At 34.8% G+C, this 19,760-nt stretch overlaps 3 protein-coding genes across 3 annotated transcripts in view; 1 reads left to right on the plus strand and 2 right to left on the minus strand.

Annotated features, from left to right (window-relative positions):
• The window catches only part of LOC144433682 (ankyrin and armadillo repeat-containing protein-like), a 36,267-nt gene extending 32,340 nt beyond the window's left edge, over window positions 1–3,927 (minus strand). Inside the window, exons 1-2 of the mRNA XM_078122033.1 lie at window positions 3,713–3,927; window positions 1,456–2,088 (exon numbers count right to left, since the gene is read on the minus strand). Of these exons, the coding sequence (XP_077978159.1) occupies window positions 1,456–2,065 (610 nt within the window). The 5' untranslated portion in view covers window positions 2,066–2,088; window positions 3,713–3,927. The remainder of the gene's footprint in view (window positions 1–1,455; window positions 2,089–3,712) is intronic.
• A 1,375-nt stretch (window positions 3,928–5,302) lies between these two features.
• LOC144434419 (UTP--glucose-1-phosphate uridylyltransferase-like) lies at window positions 5,303–9,176 on the plus strand. Its single transcript, XM_078122870.1, has 8 exons — window positions 5,303–5,311; window positions 5,582–5,671; window positions 6,507–6,586; window positions 6,810–6,925; window positions 7,231–7,328; window positions 7,819–7,887; window positions 7,990–8,048; window positions 9,068–9,176. The coding sequence occupies exons 1-8, from the start codon at window positions 5,303–5,305 to the stop codon at window positions 9,174–9,176; spliced, it is 630 nt and encodes a 209-aa protein (XP_077978996.1).
• LOC144434420 (uncharacterized) lies at window positions 8,973–19,571 on the minus strand. The gene is made up of 10 exons (XM_078122871.1): window positions 19,324–19,571; window positions 18,652–18,801; window positions 15,896–16,042; window positions 15,001–15,102; window positions 13,921–14,121; window positions 13,422–13,586; window positions 12,556–12,682; window positions 11,910–12,073; window positions 11,074–11,188; window positions 8,973–9,785 (listed from the first exon to the last, which is right to left on the minus strand). Exons 1-10 carry the CDS (start codon window positions 19,546–19,548, stop codon window positions 9,661–9,663), a joined length of 1,521 nt encoding a protein of 506 aa, XP_077978997.1. The 5' UTR covers window positions 19,549–19,571; the 3' UTR covers window positions 8,973–9,660.
• Between the last annotated feature and the right edge of the window lie 189 nt (window positions 19,572–19,760).

A 19,760-nucleotide genomic window follows, 5' to 3' on the forward strand; every position in this document is an offset into this window, starting at 1 on the left:
GATGAAAACTGTGATTTCTTGTACATCACAACTTAGCAAGGGATATGGACACATGAAAGTTTGGTGTGTCACAAGAAATTGTGAGCGTCAATGGTGTGTGAAATATGCTGAGAGGGTACACTGTTGACCAAGTCAGCATCAAACAGGGTTTCTAATTCTGCTAAGTATTTCAAGGTAAATTTTACCAAGGTTCCTCAGTTATTTTATAGGGTTTCCCTAACAAAATTACACTTTAGGCATTATGTCACTTTTATCCACTTTCCCCCTTCTGTAACCAGGGTTACCCAAACTTAGCAAAAACTCTGCATAAAGTTTCCAACATTCACAAATGTAGCTGAACTACACATTTCTATAAATGATCTCATTTATGAGACACCAGAATGTTAAAATATCAAAATGCTTACCTGTATAGAAAGGCACATAACATGGATGAAAGACACACACACACACACACAAAGGATAGCCACACGGGTAGGTGACAATACAAAAACAAACATAGATTATCATATGAACTTTAAATTTAAAGTGATTATAACTCTAATATGATGATGAACACTCTTTGGCAATAATGAATTATGATGGTGGTATGAATATTAGGAGAGACAACACAAACAATATCCAATACTATGGGTATATGTGTATCAACAGATTGCATATCAACAGAAAGGCTTCTTCATGGTTAGTGTATTACAGACTGCGACAAAATTTGCAATTCTTTTTTTGCCCTTCTCAAATAAAATATTGCTGGATTAATATTTGAATACTATTTGATATTAGTGTACCCCAACATTCACCATGGTTACATTGGGATGGTCTCAACTTATCATACTTGTCAATTAGAGTAGCTTTGATAAATAAGCATACATCTGAAATTATTTTCAAGTCAAATGGTTGTTATAGTTTAAAAGAACAATGAAATCTTTCATTATATGAAATGTGTTCGTCAGCAAAATTGGCTGTCAAACACTTTTCAAAAAGCACTGGTGACTATTTATGTATCATTCCAGTTCTCCTCAACTCAAAAACTTAACAAAGTTGCAATTAGAATATTCTAGATTATTCCCTCATATATATCATTTTTCTTATTTTCAAATTTGATCAGAAGTCATTATCCTTTATCTATATATATTGATTTGGTGCATGCCATTTATTAGATCACTCAACATCGAAATACTTCAATGGTTGTACTAATAATATTTATATATCAGAAATAATTTGAGACCACCCCTTAGCATTGTGCACACATAATTCAATCACAACTAAAGCATTTCAGCATATGTAACTTTGTTGTTAGTAAGTTTCATTAGTTGATGCTTTATGAGAAAGCAGCATGTCAGTAGTTTTATACCGGCTTTGAAATCAGCAGTGATACCCATAGTATTGTACATTGTCGACAGAATAGAAACACGACACAACACGGCAAGAACGAACTACTAAGATCTGACAACCACAAACCTGCTGCGGTGAACTCTGTCATTATGGTCTTCTTAGTTTCAGGCTTGCCATTGGCGTTGACGTCTAAGCTAGACCGCCAACGCTCTGAAAACTTTGTCCTCTTATCTTTGGGGAAATAAGCACCATGCCAAAGTGCTTTCATCATATAGTCTACATGTATTAGGAGTTGTCCTACCCTAGTGTCATTGTATGCTGGGGGTAATTGACAAGATGTACTCTGATCAAAATTAGCATCTAATGATATGCACGGTGTTTGATTTAGACAATAGATTCCTATCACTAAATCTCTCACAATTTGATGAATTTCTCGAAAATCTAACGGTTGTATGTCATCTCGTACTGGCATTAGAAAGACGCAATGGTTTTCTGACACTGGTTTCATTGATGCAATCAGGCCTTTAGGGGGATCTATCGGTACTTTGAACTCATCAGCTGACAAGTACCAATGATAGGAGGTGTATGCAAGCATTTCCTGTACTTCTGCTCTTTCAAATTTCTCAAAAAAGGCTGCTGCTATTCTGTTGGCGGTGGCTTGGGCAGCAAAGGCTGCATCATCACCACCTCCTAAGCTGTCCTTCTTGTCATGCTTATTGTCCTTATGGGTTGTCATGGTGATGTCTATCCAACAATAACCTAAAAATATAACAAACAAATAATAAAACTTGATGAGAGTTATCAGTATATACAAAGAAAGTTAAACAATAGACCATATAATTTAATTTCTCATGAAAATATTAAGTTATTTGTGTGGACTATTTCAATGACTGGTCTACTTCACTACTGTATATGTTACTATGAACAAGGCCTACAATCCACACACTTCTAAGTTCTAATACAATCCCTCACTATTCAAATTCATGGTATTCTCATAAACAAATACCTGGATATAAAACAAGCTTCACCCCCTCTTAATTCAGGTTTATCTGAAAGTTTCTAGGGATGTATATTTGCAACCATAGTGACACTGAGGTACTTGGCTCTGGCCATGGCTGTGCACTCTCTTCTACATAAAATGTAAAATTTAGGTCAAAGACTTGTTTTAGTCTCACTATATCAAGCCTACTTTTCAAACCACAAGCTGAGATGGTTAGACCATGTCAAATCTCTGGGCTACTAGGGAATCCCAAGATGTAGCTAGATTTGAAAGTAGCAGGTCAAATGTGAAATGTGGCCATGAAATTGAAAATATGAACATGGTGGAACACATAATTATCTACAACTTTAATATGTGTTAAGTTAACATACCAAACATGGTGACTTATTTAGTCACCGAAACAATACTAGCACAACCTTACATAGTCAGGGCTGTTGATAAGGACCAGTAGCAGGCAAAAACAACTGGCTACTCCACAATGCTTTGCTACATTTCAGGAATTTGTTTAAATATTTTTTTTGTTTCAACATAGATTATACACTGGTTTCAATCAGTATATTTCCATTGGTGATATAGATATTACTGATAAACTTTTTCATGAAAACTGTCAACATTCCGTTAAGATCAAAATTTTGTCCAGTCTCTACACTGGTTGATTGCTGCTGGTCAGGCTTGAAAATGTTTACATCGATCACCACAGGTCAATAAATCAATCTGATCAATTTAATCTGATATCTGAAATCATAATCCTTAATCCGTGCCAGTATGTTAGGTGTACTAGTTACATTGTTTTGGAGGGAGGAGTCCATAATCAATTTCATTAAAATGTCAAAATGCCTGCATCTAATATCAGGACTGTTATGAATGTTTTTTATTGTAACACTTTTAATTCTTTTTTTAACGATCTCTTTTTAAAATAATTGTTTGCATTTGGTGTAAATCTTGATCATGGAAGTGTAAATGAGCTGAAATTTAAATAATTTCATCGTTTATACGAAGAACTACGATGTCAAGGAATCCGTGACACTAACTTACGGATAGCAGTTATCCCATATGACGAACAACTTGCCGGTGTACGTTATATACGATCGTTTACTTAGCACTGACACTGGCTAAATATACGTACCTTATTAGTAACGTTAGATACGATCGATATTGTAGCAATGGTGGGAAATAGACCGAAAGAAGCTTTCACCTTCGTAACGCTCGCTAGTACAACTACTTTTAGTATTCTTCAACAAAGCAACAACGGGGAAAGGTGTGACAACGTAGTGTGACAACGGGAAATTAAAAAACAGACCATTACCGTTGTAACGTCTCGAGTCAACAAGCCACCAACAGACCAGGTGTTATGTTTTCATGGTCGCTCAGGCGTAAACTTACCTGTAAATTATGATAACAAACGTGCAATTTTGATGGTTCAAGACTGAATGATAATTTGAAGTGGCTCCATTCTTCACTAAAATTAAAAGCTGTCGAAATTAGCAGCTGCTACCTGACGCTGTGAAAATAATCAGTAGGTGTCCTACATCTTCGGTAGCAGCATGTATTACTTAGTCTTGACAACACTCAGTTTACGGACATGAGTGAAACATAAAATAGACCGTATGAAACGGTCGTATTGATTGGATGACTGACTGTCATGTGGAGAGCTTACGCACTCTTTATTGGCCCGCGTTCAATGTAAGCCGCCAACGACGGGATAAAGAAAAAAAGAAAGCATTTGATGTTTCGACGGTATGTGGCAGTAGACCTACTTAAAACTTATAAAAGGGACGTCGTCTGCCATCCCGTCTGGCAGCTGATTGAAGGTGGAGGTCAATATGTACTGTACTGTACTGTACTAATGTAAGTGTATACTATACTGTATAGCTAGCTGTACTATACTATATTACTACACTACACTATATCATATATAGTATACTATACGAGGCCTAACAAAAAAAATTGTGTGGTTCGATTATGTTAGAATAGGTAGGGTAGGTAGATTTTTTATATTATTTTTTATATATATTTTTTTCCATATGTGAGTGTCTAATTCAGGTAGTTATGTTTTCTGTGTTTCTCCATAGGGTCTCTGTATTATTGGTTTCTTCTCATCAGATGTACAGCCATTACAGATTGGAAGAACACTTCTACATTGTTTTTGATGTCAGTTTCCGCTTCCACTTTCCATTTCTTGCGAGACTTCACAATTTTCGCAATTTTATTATTTTTTCCTTGAATATGTAAAAAAAAAAAAGTTTAGGGTCGGCAGTGAAAAACTAGGTGGGGTTGGGTAACTGGAACCAAACAATTATTTTAGGCCTAATGAAAACTGATTTTGAATGAATTTTCATTATAATATAAAGCATAAAATGTTATTTTGTTAAATATTCATATTATTAATTTGTCATATTTTAATATCGATAGTCTTGGATAACTGGTCATTATTCAAATGAAGATACTTATCCTTGCTGCTGGTTATGGAACACGACTCCAGAAAGACATACACAATGACAAAACAGGAAAATATACCCATTTATCCAATATAGCCAAACCATTGCTTCCAGTTGGAGGCCTTCCATTGGTTACACACTGGATGAAACTCATCACTACATGTATTGAATTAGGAGAGAATACACAAGTTTTTGTGGTGGTAATTATGCCCTAGCTGAAATTTTACTGTTTTGAAGTTTTTAATTTTTTACATCTAGTGTTAAATTTTTGAAGTGACATATATACGACTGTGCTTATTTATTGTAGATTGTTTGTGAACAAGTGGAGCAGCATTTTCGAGATTCAGCCAGTAGACAGACCTGCAGCTCTGTATACCAGTACAACTTCAAATAATAATACAACAACATGGGATGCATGTAAAAAAAAAATTAAAAAAAAGAAGTTGCAGTCACAGTTATTGGGGCCTTCAGTAAAGTAAAAGGAAGCAGTTTCTTGTTTACAGTATTTTTACTACTTTTGTTATTGTTGTCAGTCATGAGGGATGTAATCATAAATTACAAACGGTGGCACAAAAAGTGTCGTTTAAAGCTATATTTCTCCTGCTGTATGTAGTAGACCCTGTCTGCTCCAAGATCTATATGTTATATATCATGTTAATTTGTCTAATTCAAGATCACTACCAGTACATCTTACTTTAAAGTGTTCTGAAGCAGTGATGCTCATTTATACATTGTCAATGTCATGTGAAGTTTACAATCATTTTACGAGTCATTTTCATACACAAGAATAATTCTTTTTTTGTGAATTTGGCAGACAAATGGTTTTTATTATAACCAATTTGAAGAGTGGGCCAAAAACTTTCCAAATGTGAAGATATTAAATGACAACACAACATCAAATGAGGTACATTGTTTGATTATTTATTTCAGATACGATAAACAATATGGGATAATATATCAGTAATATTATAATTTTGCATTTAGTGGAGGTCATAATCCTAACAAGAGGGAGAGAAAGGATGAGAGACAGAAAATGTCCAATTGATGTATTTCACAAGCCAGAATTTGAGGTATAACTGCACAGACAGTTGTAAATGACACTGGCAGATACAGGTTGTGTGATTTGTAAAGATTAGAAATGTCAGCTCCTTGTATACTCTCTCCAACTAAATTCATCATCATTTTTCACCATGATGATAGAAATGATTCTATACAGCAATAGTAATCTTCAAGTCTGTATGATATAACTAGCCCAGAGACTTGTCAAATGGCATTACCTTCCATCATTGCCAAGCTCCATGACTTTTTCTGTATCGAAATCAGTTCTGAATTTGAAATTTAACCATCTAGACCTGTATTAAATTCATTTAATTGGAGCATTAATATAAACCGATGATGTTCTTGTGTTCACATGTGACCTGCATGTGACCTGCACGGCTTTAATTAACTCCAGGTTGTAAACATAATGACTATGTGGTAAACATAAATAGTTTTGTAAACATAGCTGTTTGAATGAAGTAGCAGTGCATGTCAATATGTGATGGACTACAACAGACTGTTGTTAACATAGTTCATTTATTTCTACGGCTTCTTAGTTTGACATTTAGTGCAGAAAAACTCCTCAAGTTTGGCGTTGATGTCAAGTCGCTAGATTAGAAATCCAGCAAGTCTAGGCTATCATATTGTGTATGTATAGCTATAGCTGTTATGAAATGTATGATCTTTCTCTTCATTTACAGACAAGACTTGGTGCTGTGGCATGTATACACTTAGCTGTCACTCAGTTTGATATTCAGGAGTCATTGATTGTCATTGGAGGGTAGGATTTAGATATTATTCTTTTATAACAACTAAACCAAACAAAATATACATTTGTCATAATAATTCATAAGGGGGGGGGGGGTTAATTAATTGTGTTATCTTCTTGGTGTGCAAAATGAGTAAGATATCTGAGGAATGCAGGTAGATTTTACTTGGTTCTCTATAACACTATGAAGTTACTAATTAATTATTTTATTTTATTTGTTTGTCTACATTCATAGTGATACATTGTTTGGCAGTGACTTCAGCCTACAAGAAATAATAACGAAATATAAGGGATACAATGACAATCAAGGAAACACTTCACTTGTACTGTATAATGAATGCAATGATGATGGTAAGTGATAGCTAGTGTAAAGTGCAAGTCATTCAATGAAAATTGGAGAAACATTTCACTTATACTCAGACTGTACAATGGTTGCAATGCAGGTGACAATGTGTATCAAAGTAACTTATCTAAATATAGCAAAGCCAGTTTCAGCTATGCCAATCCATCACGCTGTAAGACTCATTGTTTTCTATGAAAGATAGCATTGTTTTTAAGTCTAGTTCCTCTGAAATCAATACTTTGGAAAGAAGTGCTGTCCAAAGTTATCACCGGATTTGTTAAGTAAGAAATGGCCAATGTTTATGGTTTTACAGAAACACATAGACATGGAATTCTTGAAATAGATGAGGAGAATAAAGTTGTGACATTTTTAGAAAAACCAAACCCAGAGGATACACCGTCAAGAAAAGCAGTAAGTATTCACAAAGGCAAGACAAACTGTGACTAGACAGAAGAATTCTTCTGTGACAGAAACTTGGCAGCAGACAATGCACCAAAGTTTGAATCCAGCAATTTAAGAGACAAGACACAGACATGATATAGACTATGCAAGCCCAGATTACAGCACCATCTAGAGGTCAATATTAAGTTGTGAAGTCTTCCCAAACCGATTCATAGATCAGTAGAATTCAACGGTACTCTGATATGGACAAAAAGTGTAAAGCTACAATTTGTATAAGTGTATCTTGGGTAGGGAACATCTACCAGTGTTTAAGTGTTATTATATATCTTACAATCAACAGGACAAATACATCTTCTATTAGTCAGAGTTAACCACAATTATCTCTAACTGGTAATGTAAATGTAGATTTTATTTTATTACAACATTAAATGTTAAAGAGATACAAAACTGTGAGACTTAATTCAATTAAATTCTGTTCTCTATTTCCTTGGTTGTCTAGTGTCCCTGTTTTTATATTTATTCCAAAGAAGTTCTCAACATGTTGGAAACTTTCCTACATGACCACACGGTAAGTTCCCTACTACTCAGTCTCTTTGAATTTTACATTTTCTTTGTCTTTTTATTAAAACTTTGAAGTTCACCATACTGTATTACTTGTACCCCCTGACAGGATAAACCACTAGTATTGAGAGATGCACCAGGACACTTTGTGAAATATATAACGGACAGGTAAATGTTTGTTTGAATTTTGTGTCAAAGTACTGAATAAAACATTATTCCCCAATATTTTTCTCTAAGGAAAATACAAGTGCCATGTCACTATCAGTCGCTAGATGATTAGTTACAAACCTTAGGTCATTAGTATTTTCTGGCTGAATGAAGAAATATATTGGGGAATAATATAATTATACCCCCTCAACCATAATTTATTTTAAAATCGGGAAAAATAACAGTGATTTGGCAAATTGTGAATCATATTTGGAGCACTTCAATACCAGTGACGTAGACAAAGGTTGTCACGATGTAGAACTACCAGGATATATTATACATATATTCTGTTCAAAGACAATAACTTGGTCCGAGTATGGTAAAACATGCTATATTTATTACAGAAACTCTGTTATTATCAAAATACTGAAAGTTCTTGTTCTTGAATATGCTGACTAGGATGGAAAGTAAATAAATACATCAATTGTAACTATCAGATGTTAGTGGTAACTATAGAATTTATTATCCTGATGAGGAAAATCAACGAGGATAGATTAAGAATTCACTGTTCTACTTGTGTGTTATAACCTTCACGATACATGATATAATACTATTATGATAACACAACCAAAGTAATTTACATATAAGTAAGGTTTCACATACATACAGACAGTTTGAGAAGGCCTGTTGACAGGAACAGATAAAATATTACTGTGTAATGTAACTTTAGCCAATTATCAGAACTGCTCTACAATCATTTACAAAGTTTATAACACACAAGTTTTTTAGCATTGGGCATTCGATCAGTCTTGGTCGACGATCCTCATCAGATTGACAAATATTCTGCAATGCTCAATTATTTCCCTTTGAATCCCTCAATATCAAAACACAATATTGTTAGATGTTCAGATACATGTAGTTTTATTTTTAACTGTGAAATTTAAAGGTATATTTTCCTGTACATATTTTTCCAAAAGTGTGCCAGTTTACTAATAGTTTATTGTTTGTTCTTGACTTAGTTCTTCTTATTTAACTTCTAGAACTGTGCTGTTTGCAGAGAAGACATCACAACGATTTGATATAGGAAATCTACAATCATATATAGAATGCAATGATTACTTCATAACTAATTATGAACAAGTTCAATGACAAATGAATGATTGCAAAAGCTATTTTGTGCATCTTACTGTAATATGGAAATCTACTTTATCGAATGCAACTCAAAATAAATGGCTGAATAATAATTTGGTGATACAATACACAGGAAAATTTCTGGTGCCATTCTTCAATGGGAAAAAAATTAATACTGATGAAACATAAACTGAAATGGGTACAAGATTTATAATATCACTCAAAATGCCCACACGATTTGTAAGAAAACAGTTTGTGTGTGTGTTGGAAAACAAAGTGTATTGTTTTCCACTGTCTAAAGGTTTTGACACAGGCTATCAGATACTAAAGGTTTTAACACATATAAGGTGTGTTATATGTTACGATTTTCTATTTTAAAAAGTCACCAGGATACATCTTTGCACACTATTCACAGCGGTTGATGATTTGTGGAGCTTGAAGTGTTACATCAGTATGGCCTTTCTGATTTAACACAAAATGCGATGATGCTACTTTGATAGTTTCACTGTATCACACAACTCTTCTTGTTCTGTTTTAGTGGAACACTGCTGTATGCTTTCATTTTCTTGGATTTCCTTAAAGAAAATGTTCTTTTTGTTTCCGTGGATTCTTTTTTATGGTCAGTACCTATAAATGGAAATTAAAGAACAGGTTAAAACTCAGTTATTACAAATATTTATCAAGAACAGAAAAAGTAATTCACTTTACTCTACAGAGTAAACAGAAAAGTAACTAAATGCTCATCAATAACAAGTTGACTTTTTTGTTTGGCTACATGTATTTTAGACTGTAAAGTATGTTATGTCACTTTGCCCTCAGCAGGCTTGATCTTTCCAATGAGAGGGATTGACTGATGTGTGTGTGTGTGTGTGTGTGTGTGTGTGTGTGGGGGGGGGGGGGGGTGCCCCGACACTACATACCTAAAGACTACATGTATGTTAGACTGTAAGATACGTTGTGTTGCTTTGCCCTCAGCAGTCTTGATCTTTCCAAGGAGAAGGAGTGATTGATATGTGCCTTACAGAGTACATGTATTTTGTCTGTTGGTAGGGTTCTCTACCTACCTTACCACAAACATCACAGTATTTTTACTCAGGTTATTTAAAATGTTCAATGTACAAATAATAAACATTAAAAGGACTGAAATTGGATTAAATTCTATTATTGAAAATGTATTTATTGTGAGAATTGATCATGGTGGTTGCACTGTCAGCTTCTCAATTCTTTGTTTATTTATTTTGCCAAAGTTAGATGCACGTAAACTTGACAGGCATGCTACTGTTTCTCTGACATAACATCTCTACATTTGTATCTTTGATATAATGGTTATGATATTATTCTATCAGCCTTCCCCCCTCTATCATCCAAGATGTCCCTCAATGTCTTTCTCCCACCCATCCACCCCAACCACTGGTACTTTATTTACAACATTTTAGGAAATAGTGTCTTATTTCATGATATCAGACACACTTATGCACTGGGTACCATTTCAAAGGGGAGCAAATACATTCCATTGTAGAAGCAAGTAGGCACAAAAGGAAGTCCTTATACATTCAGATGTTGGTATGTATTGGGATGTATACAGACATTATATGACGTTTTCCATAAACTGACGTTAACTATCATTTGTGGAAATGAATCTCTGAATTAAGTATCTCGATTTAAGTTTACTGGAGATGTGAACAATAGTGTTCTTTGGGTCTCTGTAATCACAGTGTGCCAGATACTATGAAATGGGATGCTGTTGCCCTAACAATATTACTGCTACATCCCATACCATCAATATTCCTGTTTTCTCAAACTTGTAGTTTTTTGTGTACAAATACCCAATCCCCTCCCCACCCCCTCCAGGTACAGAGACTGCAATTCGTCTTATCAGAAAAACTTAGAAATGTCAGTAATCGTGTACACCTACCTATCCTGGAAACAAAGAATGCACTCCATTTATCCTTGTCAGCGTTATAACTATACTGAGTGTGACCATTGTCTAATGATGGATCCCACCATGCTTGCTTTACATACCGACTTGCCTGCAGGTCAATATTGAATGGAAATATAACATAAGTATAAATATGTATGATGATGGCAAAAGAGTATATTAAAACTCAACTTGGCTGTCACTCATTCCATAGTTATTACTGATATATACTGTTGTATATATATGTATGTATGTATGTATGTATCAGGGGTTTCATTATAAGCCGGACGCTGGAGAAAGTACCCGCCTACATGTACTCTTGTCATTTCTCCGGCTACATTTTTCGAGATGATGACAGAAATGACGTGAAATTTAGTCAAAGACAGCTTTGTAATGGTCATAATGATTTTCAGACTACAAAACTTCTATGAACTCTTCGTAAGAAATACATCGTGTGACAAAAGATTGTGACCTTTGACTTAGTTTGATACCGCTGTCCAAGAACATGCAATGACAATGGCTTGGTAAAATAAACAAAATACATGTAGCTTAGATGTGATCAAACGCCATAACGTCTACTCAAACGCAACACTCTGTTGATTTCATGACTGTTTCATTGTCTTTTCCATGTCACACAGTTGCGATCAAAATGATACACAACTTAGGAAAATATACGGAATAAAATCATTCTCCCACCACTAATTGCGAATGTAATAGTATTTTACAACTAGTCATTCAATACTATGATACCTCAATTTAGTGGAAGGATCAAGACAAAGAATTTGTCTAACTTCCATGGTGATATTTCATTCACTATATAGACTAACTCCTACCTTTTCTGCTTCCTGCTTCTCCTCCTCCTCCTCCTCCTCCTCCATCTTAGGTTTTTCTTCAAGCTGCTGGAATATCTCTGCCATGTCTTCTGTCATCCTACCCTCAGTTTTCACCACCTCACAATATGCCTGCAACTGTTCATTTCCTGACTCCTTGTAACAAACTGTAAAGAGACAACAAACAAACAAACTTGTCTTGAAATGCTTAATGTTCATCACACATTTGATTGATAGAAATTATTGACACCGACCCTACAACCTGTCTCCATACTTGATTAGTCCATGTTAGTTAAAATGTTCTTAAAAATTCTGTTTGTATTCAGACTCAACGTGAGGACACAGAGCGTGTGAGCAAAAATCATAACTTCCACCATACTTGTCAAGTTGAACAGTGAAACTTGCATTCATGTACATTTTTTTTGTACTATGTACGACAGTTTTATAAGAATTGGTTGATCAAGTCCTGGTATCAACTATCCATGCAAGCCTACCGATGACAATTATATGTCATGTTTTTATTTCGCCAAAGGTTTTCTTCCGATCTGGACGTTATGAAAAGTTTCATTACTAAAGACCTAGCTATACAAAAGAGAAGATGGCAAATAAGAACAACTATTATGAACTATTGAGGAGAAATGTTGCTTACCTGCAAGGAACATGTCAGTTATCAGTGAAAAATGTTTAAATTGGATGTAAGCCCCACCAGTCTGTTCTGCTATCTCTTGATAGAATGGGGTAGAACTGCTGTTATGCTGTGCTTTGACACCATATACCTAATGGGGAGAACAGATTCAGGTTATTGGGTGATACATTTTGTCAGTGTCAGTGAACAGGCAGTCTCCTAATTATAGTTCTAGCATTAGCAATGTAAGACATAGATTGTTGTTCACAGATTACTAGATATAAGTTTGTTAGAAAATGTGTGTGAGTGAGTGAGTGAGTGTGTGTGTGTGTGTGTGTGTGTGAGTGAGTGAGTGAGTGAGTGAGTGAGTGTGTGTGTGTGTTTGTGTGAGTGAGTGTGTGTGTGTGCGCGTGCGAGTGTGAGTGAGTGAGTGAGTGAGTGAGTGAGTGAGTGAGTGTGTGTGTGTGAGTGTGTGTGTGTGTGTGTGTGTGTGTGTGTGTGTGGAGGGGGGGGGGGGGGGGTCATGATCTGAAAGTGTATGCAACTTATTGCATAGGAAAAATTAAAACAATTTCCACAATCATGATCTTACAATTATGATTAATAATTTTCATCTATTCATTATACAATTTCACTACATAACTAGCCTGTAAGATTTGACAGTCATGCCAGATATGGCTGAACAACAAGATGTATCTTACAGTGTACTACATACTAGTAACCTGAAGAACACAAAATGTGACAGCTTCAAGAAGTGGATTTGAATTTGCGATGTCTTGGATTGCATTGTAACTATTTATGTCTCACTATCACAGAAATTCCATCACATGAACACCACTTCTTTGCATAATTCTCATAATGTCAGGTGACACTACTGTTTTCCTTATTACCTTGACTCCCATGTCTTTAAGTTTCACCAATTCTTCATGCCAGTCAATCATTTGATCAGTCATAGACTTAGGATGTGGTACGTCATCACCGATGACAACCAGTGCCTTGGCAGAATCTTCACTCCAGTTTAATCTCTGTGCATATCGCAGCACCCATTCATAGCACTGAAATTGTAAGATTCATATATGTCAATCACAATTCCTTTGACTTAAATAGACAACATGACATACATCCACCATCATACAAAAACAAATAAAATTCTGTTGTAACAAAATTAGACTACTTTAAAAATTAAGATTATTTTGGCACCCTTACTTTGACAAATTAACAAAATAACTTTTTTTTTCTGTCCATATATTGACAGGACAAAATGAACTAAATAAAAATACTACAGAACTTGCAAATGAACCTTGTAAATAATAATGACAGCATACATGTAGGTTACATGTCATTCTCAAGGCAACATTGGCAATTTCATGAATCAACAGTCAGGCTTACCTCTGGGGCATCTCCTCCACCAGTTTTAGGGACATTACTAGCAAACCTGACCAATTCATTGACGTTATAAGTAAGGTCAATGCTTCTGAGTACATATTCACTACTGTGGTCACAATAATCACCATGTGCTATGATTCCTATCCTGATTCTAGGAATGTCTTGTAATAGTTTTGTCACACAACCACGTATCTTGTCTCTCACCTATATGACATGGGAAAGGAAATCACTCTTTTAAAATGCTGGAACATTAAGTACCACATTTCTTATGTTGGAACTATCCATGTTTAAAAGGGACACTGAGTAACAAACTTCTAAAGCTGGAGCTATGTTACTGATTGTGACAAAATTTCTCAAATGGTCCGAGGATGATGTAATCTAGATTCTGAGATATGTCACTGATATAATAAAACTTTTCAACATCTAACCCCCCCCCCTCCCCCTCTTATGATATGCCTGCTTTCAATTCCAATATGGAAGAAGGTGGGAAGGGTATTTTAAAAGTTGATATGCCTTTGGGAGTGAGGCATTTGATATTGGTCTATACTATACTTTCACCAATGGTCCATGTTTACTGACAACTGCCATCCTTTTTTGATAATAAATCTTTAAGTTAAGTCATCCCTTTTCATGTCTGGACAAGTTACCCCAACCCCAGCTAACAGCCTAACTTGAAAAGACCTCAAATTATAAAGTTGCAGTTTAGCAGTAAACATAACTTGTACAAGTGCTGTTAGTGCTAGCCCAGAGACATGGCTATCTTGCTTGAAAATCACCAAAACTGTCAAACTAGTAGTATAGACAAGTTGAAGTCTCTGCAGGGTTAAAATAAACTTTGGTTACATATTAAATCATAGACAGTGGAGGAGCCCCTCCACTGTCCACTGTCTATGATTAAACTGATGATGATGATGATACTTCCACCCAACCTGGACAGCTCTTGCATAATACTGATATCTCAGCTTCGATGACTTTGCATGTCAGGAGTAAATGTTTAGAAGTGACAAGTATTTGCTTACAAAACAAATTCAGGAAGCTTTTCAGAGGAGCCATCACTGGCAGAATATTGATTTGTACACTGACCTGTTGAAGACACGAATACATACTGCCAGTTGTGTCAAAAGAAAACACCACTTCTACTGCTTTGTCAGATGTTAGACCTGCAGCGAAATTATCAAGAAGTTCCTGTATTTGGAGAAAAGTCAAAGAAATGGATTGTCAATTTCATATACTTAATTTGATCAAGTAAGGCTATCTTCAAATTCAAACAAATATGATGAAATGAAGAAGGCTGACGCTCGATGTACTTAAGTCATTTCACACTCAAATTTCAAATTAAATTTTTACTTTTAAATTGGATTGAATAAATCTAATGCACAAATGGGTTATGCTTCAACTTCATATTCCATCTTAGCATGGCTTTTTCACATAAATATTGTTGTGTTCAGTTCAAATTGATATTTTCCTTGAAAACTTGGTTTATGTGTGAAACTCGGTTTCCTCAAAAAAAGCCCACTTTCATGTGTAGTAGAATTCCAACCACATAGTCTCACTGTTGTTGCATGATCCGCATTATACATGTACATGTTGCATACATGTATAGTACGTGTAATAATAATAATACTAGTGTTAGTTTTTATATAGCGTTTTCCCACTCTGTGCTAAAAGCGCTTTACAATTATTACACCTTGCTCGGATCTATATCGGCACAATGGCCCTTTACACTTCCTCAACTCCCTGGGGAGCATACAATCCACTGCAGCTTTATAACATCCATTGTTAATTTACTGATATTACTTTACATACATACATAGATACATACATACATACATACATACATACATACATACATACATACGTACATACATATGTGCATACACACACACACACACACACACACACACACACACACACACACACACACACACACACACACACATACATACATACTTACTTACAAATATCAACTCATTCTCACCTGTCTTGTTTCTTCATCAAGCTGATCATTTTCAGGTTCTGTGTTATTTTCTACTTCTTCTTTCACTGTTAGTTTCAGCACAGCTTCGTTTGTTACTTCAAGATTGCCAAGTGTTTCCAAGTCTGGTTTTAAAGTGGTACCAGAAAGCTGGACATAACAAAATATGCAATAATGAAAAGTGAAAATATGCTGAGTGTGCACATTCATGTGTCATCAAGTTCTGTTATTACTTATGTTTAGCACAAACAGCAAAGTAAGTACTTGTGATTTGATATAAACCTAGTCATTGTCTACAGGAGTGCAATAATGTTTTTTCAGCATCGCACTGCAGGATAAACACCAATACACAATAGTAATGCACATGTACATGTACAGTAACACATGTAAGTAATCTCTGATCCATAGATGATAGTAATTGTTCAAATTAGACACAGATATACAATGTACATAGACGATAGTAATTGTTCAAATCAGACACAGGTATACATAGATGATAGTAATTGTTGAAATCAGACACTGGTATACATAGATGATAGTAATTGTTCAAATCAGACACATATACATAGATGATAGTAATTGTTCAAATCAGACACAGATGTACATAGATGATAGTAATTGTTCAAATCAGACACAGATGTACATAGACGATAGTAATTGTTCAAATCAGACACAGATGTACATAGACGATAGTAATTGTTCAAATCAGACACAGATGTACATAGACGATAGTAATTGTTCAAATCAGACACAGATGTACATAGATGATAGTAATTGTTCAAATCAGACACAGATGTACATAGATGATAGTAATTGTTCAAATCAGACACATATATCCATAGACGATAGTAATTGTTCAAATCAGACACAGGTATACATCCATGATAGTAATTGTTCAAATCAGACACAGATATCCATAGACGATAGTAATTGTTCAAATCAGACACAGATGTACATAGATGATAGTAATTGTTCATATCAGACACAGATATCCATAGACGATAGTAATTGTTCAAATCAGACACAGGTATACATAGACGATAGTAATTGTTCAAATCAGACACAGATGTACATAGACGATAGTAATTGTTCAAATCAGACACAGATGTACATAGACGATAGTAATTGTTCAAATCAGACACAGATGTACATAGAGGATAGTAATTGTTCAAATCAGACACAGATATACATAGATGATAGTAATTGTTCAAATCAGACACAGATATACATAGACAATAGTAATTGTTCAAATCAGACACAGATATCCATAGATGATAGTAATTGTTCAAATCAGACACAGATGTACATAGACGATAGTAATTGTTCAAATCAGACACAGATATACATAGATGATAGTAATTGTTCAAATCAGACACATGTACATAGACGATAGTAATTGTTCAAATCAGACACAGATGTACATAGACGATAGTAATTGTTCAAATCAGACACAGATATACATAGACGATAGTAATTGTTCAAATCAGACACAGATATACATAGATGATAGTAATTGTTCAAATCAGACACAGATATACATAGATGATAGTAATTGTTCAAATCAGACAGAGATATACAAATGTACATAGACGATAGTATATTGTTCAAATCAGACACAGATGTACATAGACGATAGTAATTGTTCAAATCAGACACAGATATACATAGATGATAGTAATTGTTCAAATCAGACACAGATATACATAGATGATAGTAATTGTTCAAATCAGACACAGGTATACATAGACAATAGTAATTGTTCAAATTAGACACAGATATACATAGACGATAGTAATTGTTCAAATCAGACACAGATATACAAATGTACATAGATGATAGTAATTGTTCAAATCAGACACAGATATACATAGACGATAGTAATTGTTCAAATCAGACACACATATACATAGACGATAGTAATTGTTCAAATCAGACACAGATATACATAGATGATAGTAATTGTTCAAATCAGACACAGATATACAAATGTACATAGATGATAGTAATTGTTCAAATCAGACACAGATATACATAGACGATAGTAATTGTTCAAATCAGACACAGATATACAAATGTACATAGATGATAGTAATAGTTCAAATCAGACACAGATATACATAGATGATAGTAATTGTTCAAATCAGACACAGATATACATAGATGATAGTAATTGTTCAAATCAGACACAGATATACAAATGTACATAGATGATAGTAATTGTTCAAATCAGACACAGATGTACATAGACGATAGTATATTGTTCAAATCAGACACAGATGTACATAGACGATAGTAATTGTTCAAATCAGACACAGGTATACATAGATGATAGTAATTGTTCAAATCAGACACAGATATACATAGATGATAGTAATTGTTCAAATCAGACACAGATGTACATAGACGATAGTAATTGTTCAAATTAGACACAGATATACATAGATGATAGTAATTGTTCAAATCAGACACAGATATACATAGATGATAGTAATTGTTCAAATCAGACACAGATATACATAGACGATAGTAATTGTTCAAATCAGACACACATATACATAGACGATAGTAATTGTTCAAATCAGACACAGATGTACATAGATGATAGTAATTGTTCATATCAGACACAGATGTACATAGACGATAGTAATTGTTCAAATCAGACACAGATATACAATGTACATAGACAATAGTAATTGTTCAAATCAGACAGATATACATAGACGATAGTAATTGTTCATATCAGACACAGATATACAAACCTGTAGCATCTGCTTATGTGGTGCAATTCCTTCTTGAGCTTGTATACGATCTTTGACTTCAGACAGCGTTGTCAAGTTGTTAACAGCCAAGGGTATTGTGGGTCCTTTCTCTGTCTTTATCAATATCTCCATCGATCTTACGGTAAGCACCTAGTATTGGGAGTGAAAATCACAATTTCACCAAGGTGTGGCCACTGGCACGAGCTTGATTTGATCTGGTAATTTCATCACTTTTACATTTTGTGTACTTCAAAATTTGTCACTTTTCTGTGACAATTGTAATCATAAAAGTCATGCAGCTTCTATTCTATTGTGATGTCCTTCCAGATTTTGTGGTGGTACTATTACAAGATTTGGGGTGGTGTTATTCCAATCAATTTCCTCATCCAAATACTTATTCGGGATTTGATAAATCTGCTGTCAAAGTAGTTTGAAAATTGTATATTTCCATTTTATATATATAAAAAGATACAGTAAAGGTAATAGTACCACTCTATTATCCCAATCCGAGAGAACAGTGTCACTGTGTATCGATGTAAATTGGTCTCCAGAACATGAACTTGCAAGATGACTATCAATTTAGAAGTTTTTTTGGGGGGGGAGAGAAAAGAATATCAAATTGGTACATGGTTGGTTGAGGGCGTCCTTTCAGACGACTTGTGTTGTTCCTACCTGTGATTTCAGAATAGTTTCCTTGCAAATTCCAAGATAACCTATGGTACACTGTCTTTTCACAACTTTTCCAGTGTATCTAATTACAATTCTGTTGTTCGACACTCCTTCCTCTTCTGCGACTTTTTGGTAGATTTCTTCGACAGTTTTTGACGGCAGCATATCGAAGCTGATAACCCGTCCCGTTGTCAATTTTACGTAAACATCAGCCATTGGGGATGCCATCGTCTTGTATCGTTTCTATCGTTTCGCTAGTCTCGAACTGGTGTCTGTATTGGTTAAGTTTGGACTGCCAATGTACAAGATTGTTATTTAGTTGAAAAGATTCGCGCCTCTCTTTATACCTGCCAGCCATGATGAAAAAACTGGTGAGGTTTATATACCAAGACGGATGCTATTTTTATCAGCCAATCAGGAGCTTCGGTGAAGCAAGTTCT

This window comes from Glandiceps talaboti, chromosome 4 (genome assembly GCF_964340395.1).
Source record: "Glandiceps talaboti chromosome 4, keGlaTala1.1, whole genome shotgun sequence".
NCBI lineage: Eukaryota > Metazoa > Hemichordata > Enteropneusta > Spengelidae > Glandiceps > Glandiceps talaboti.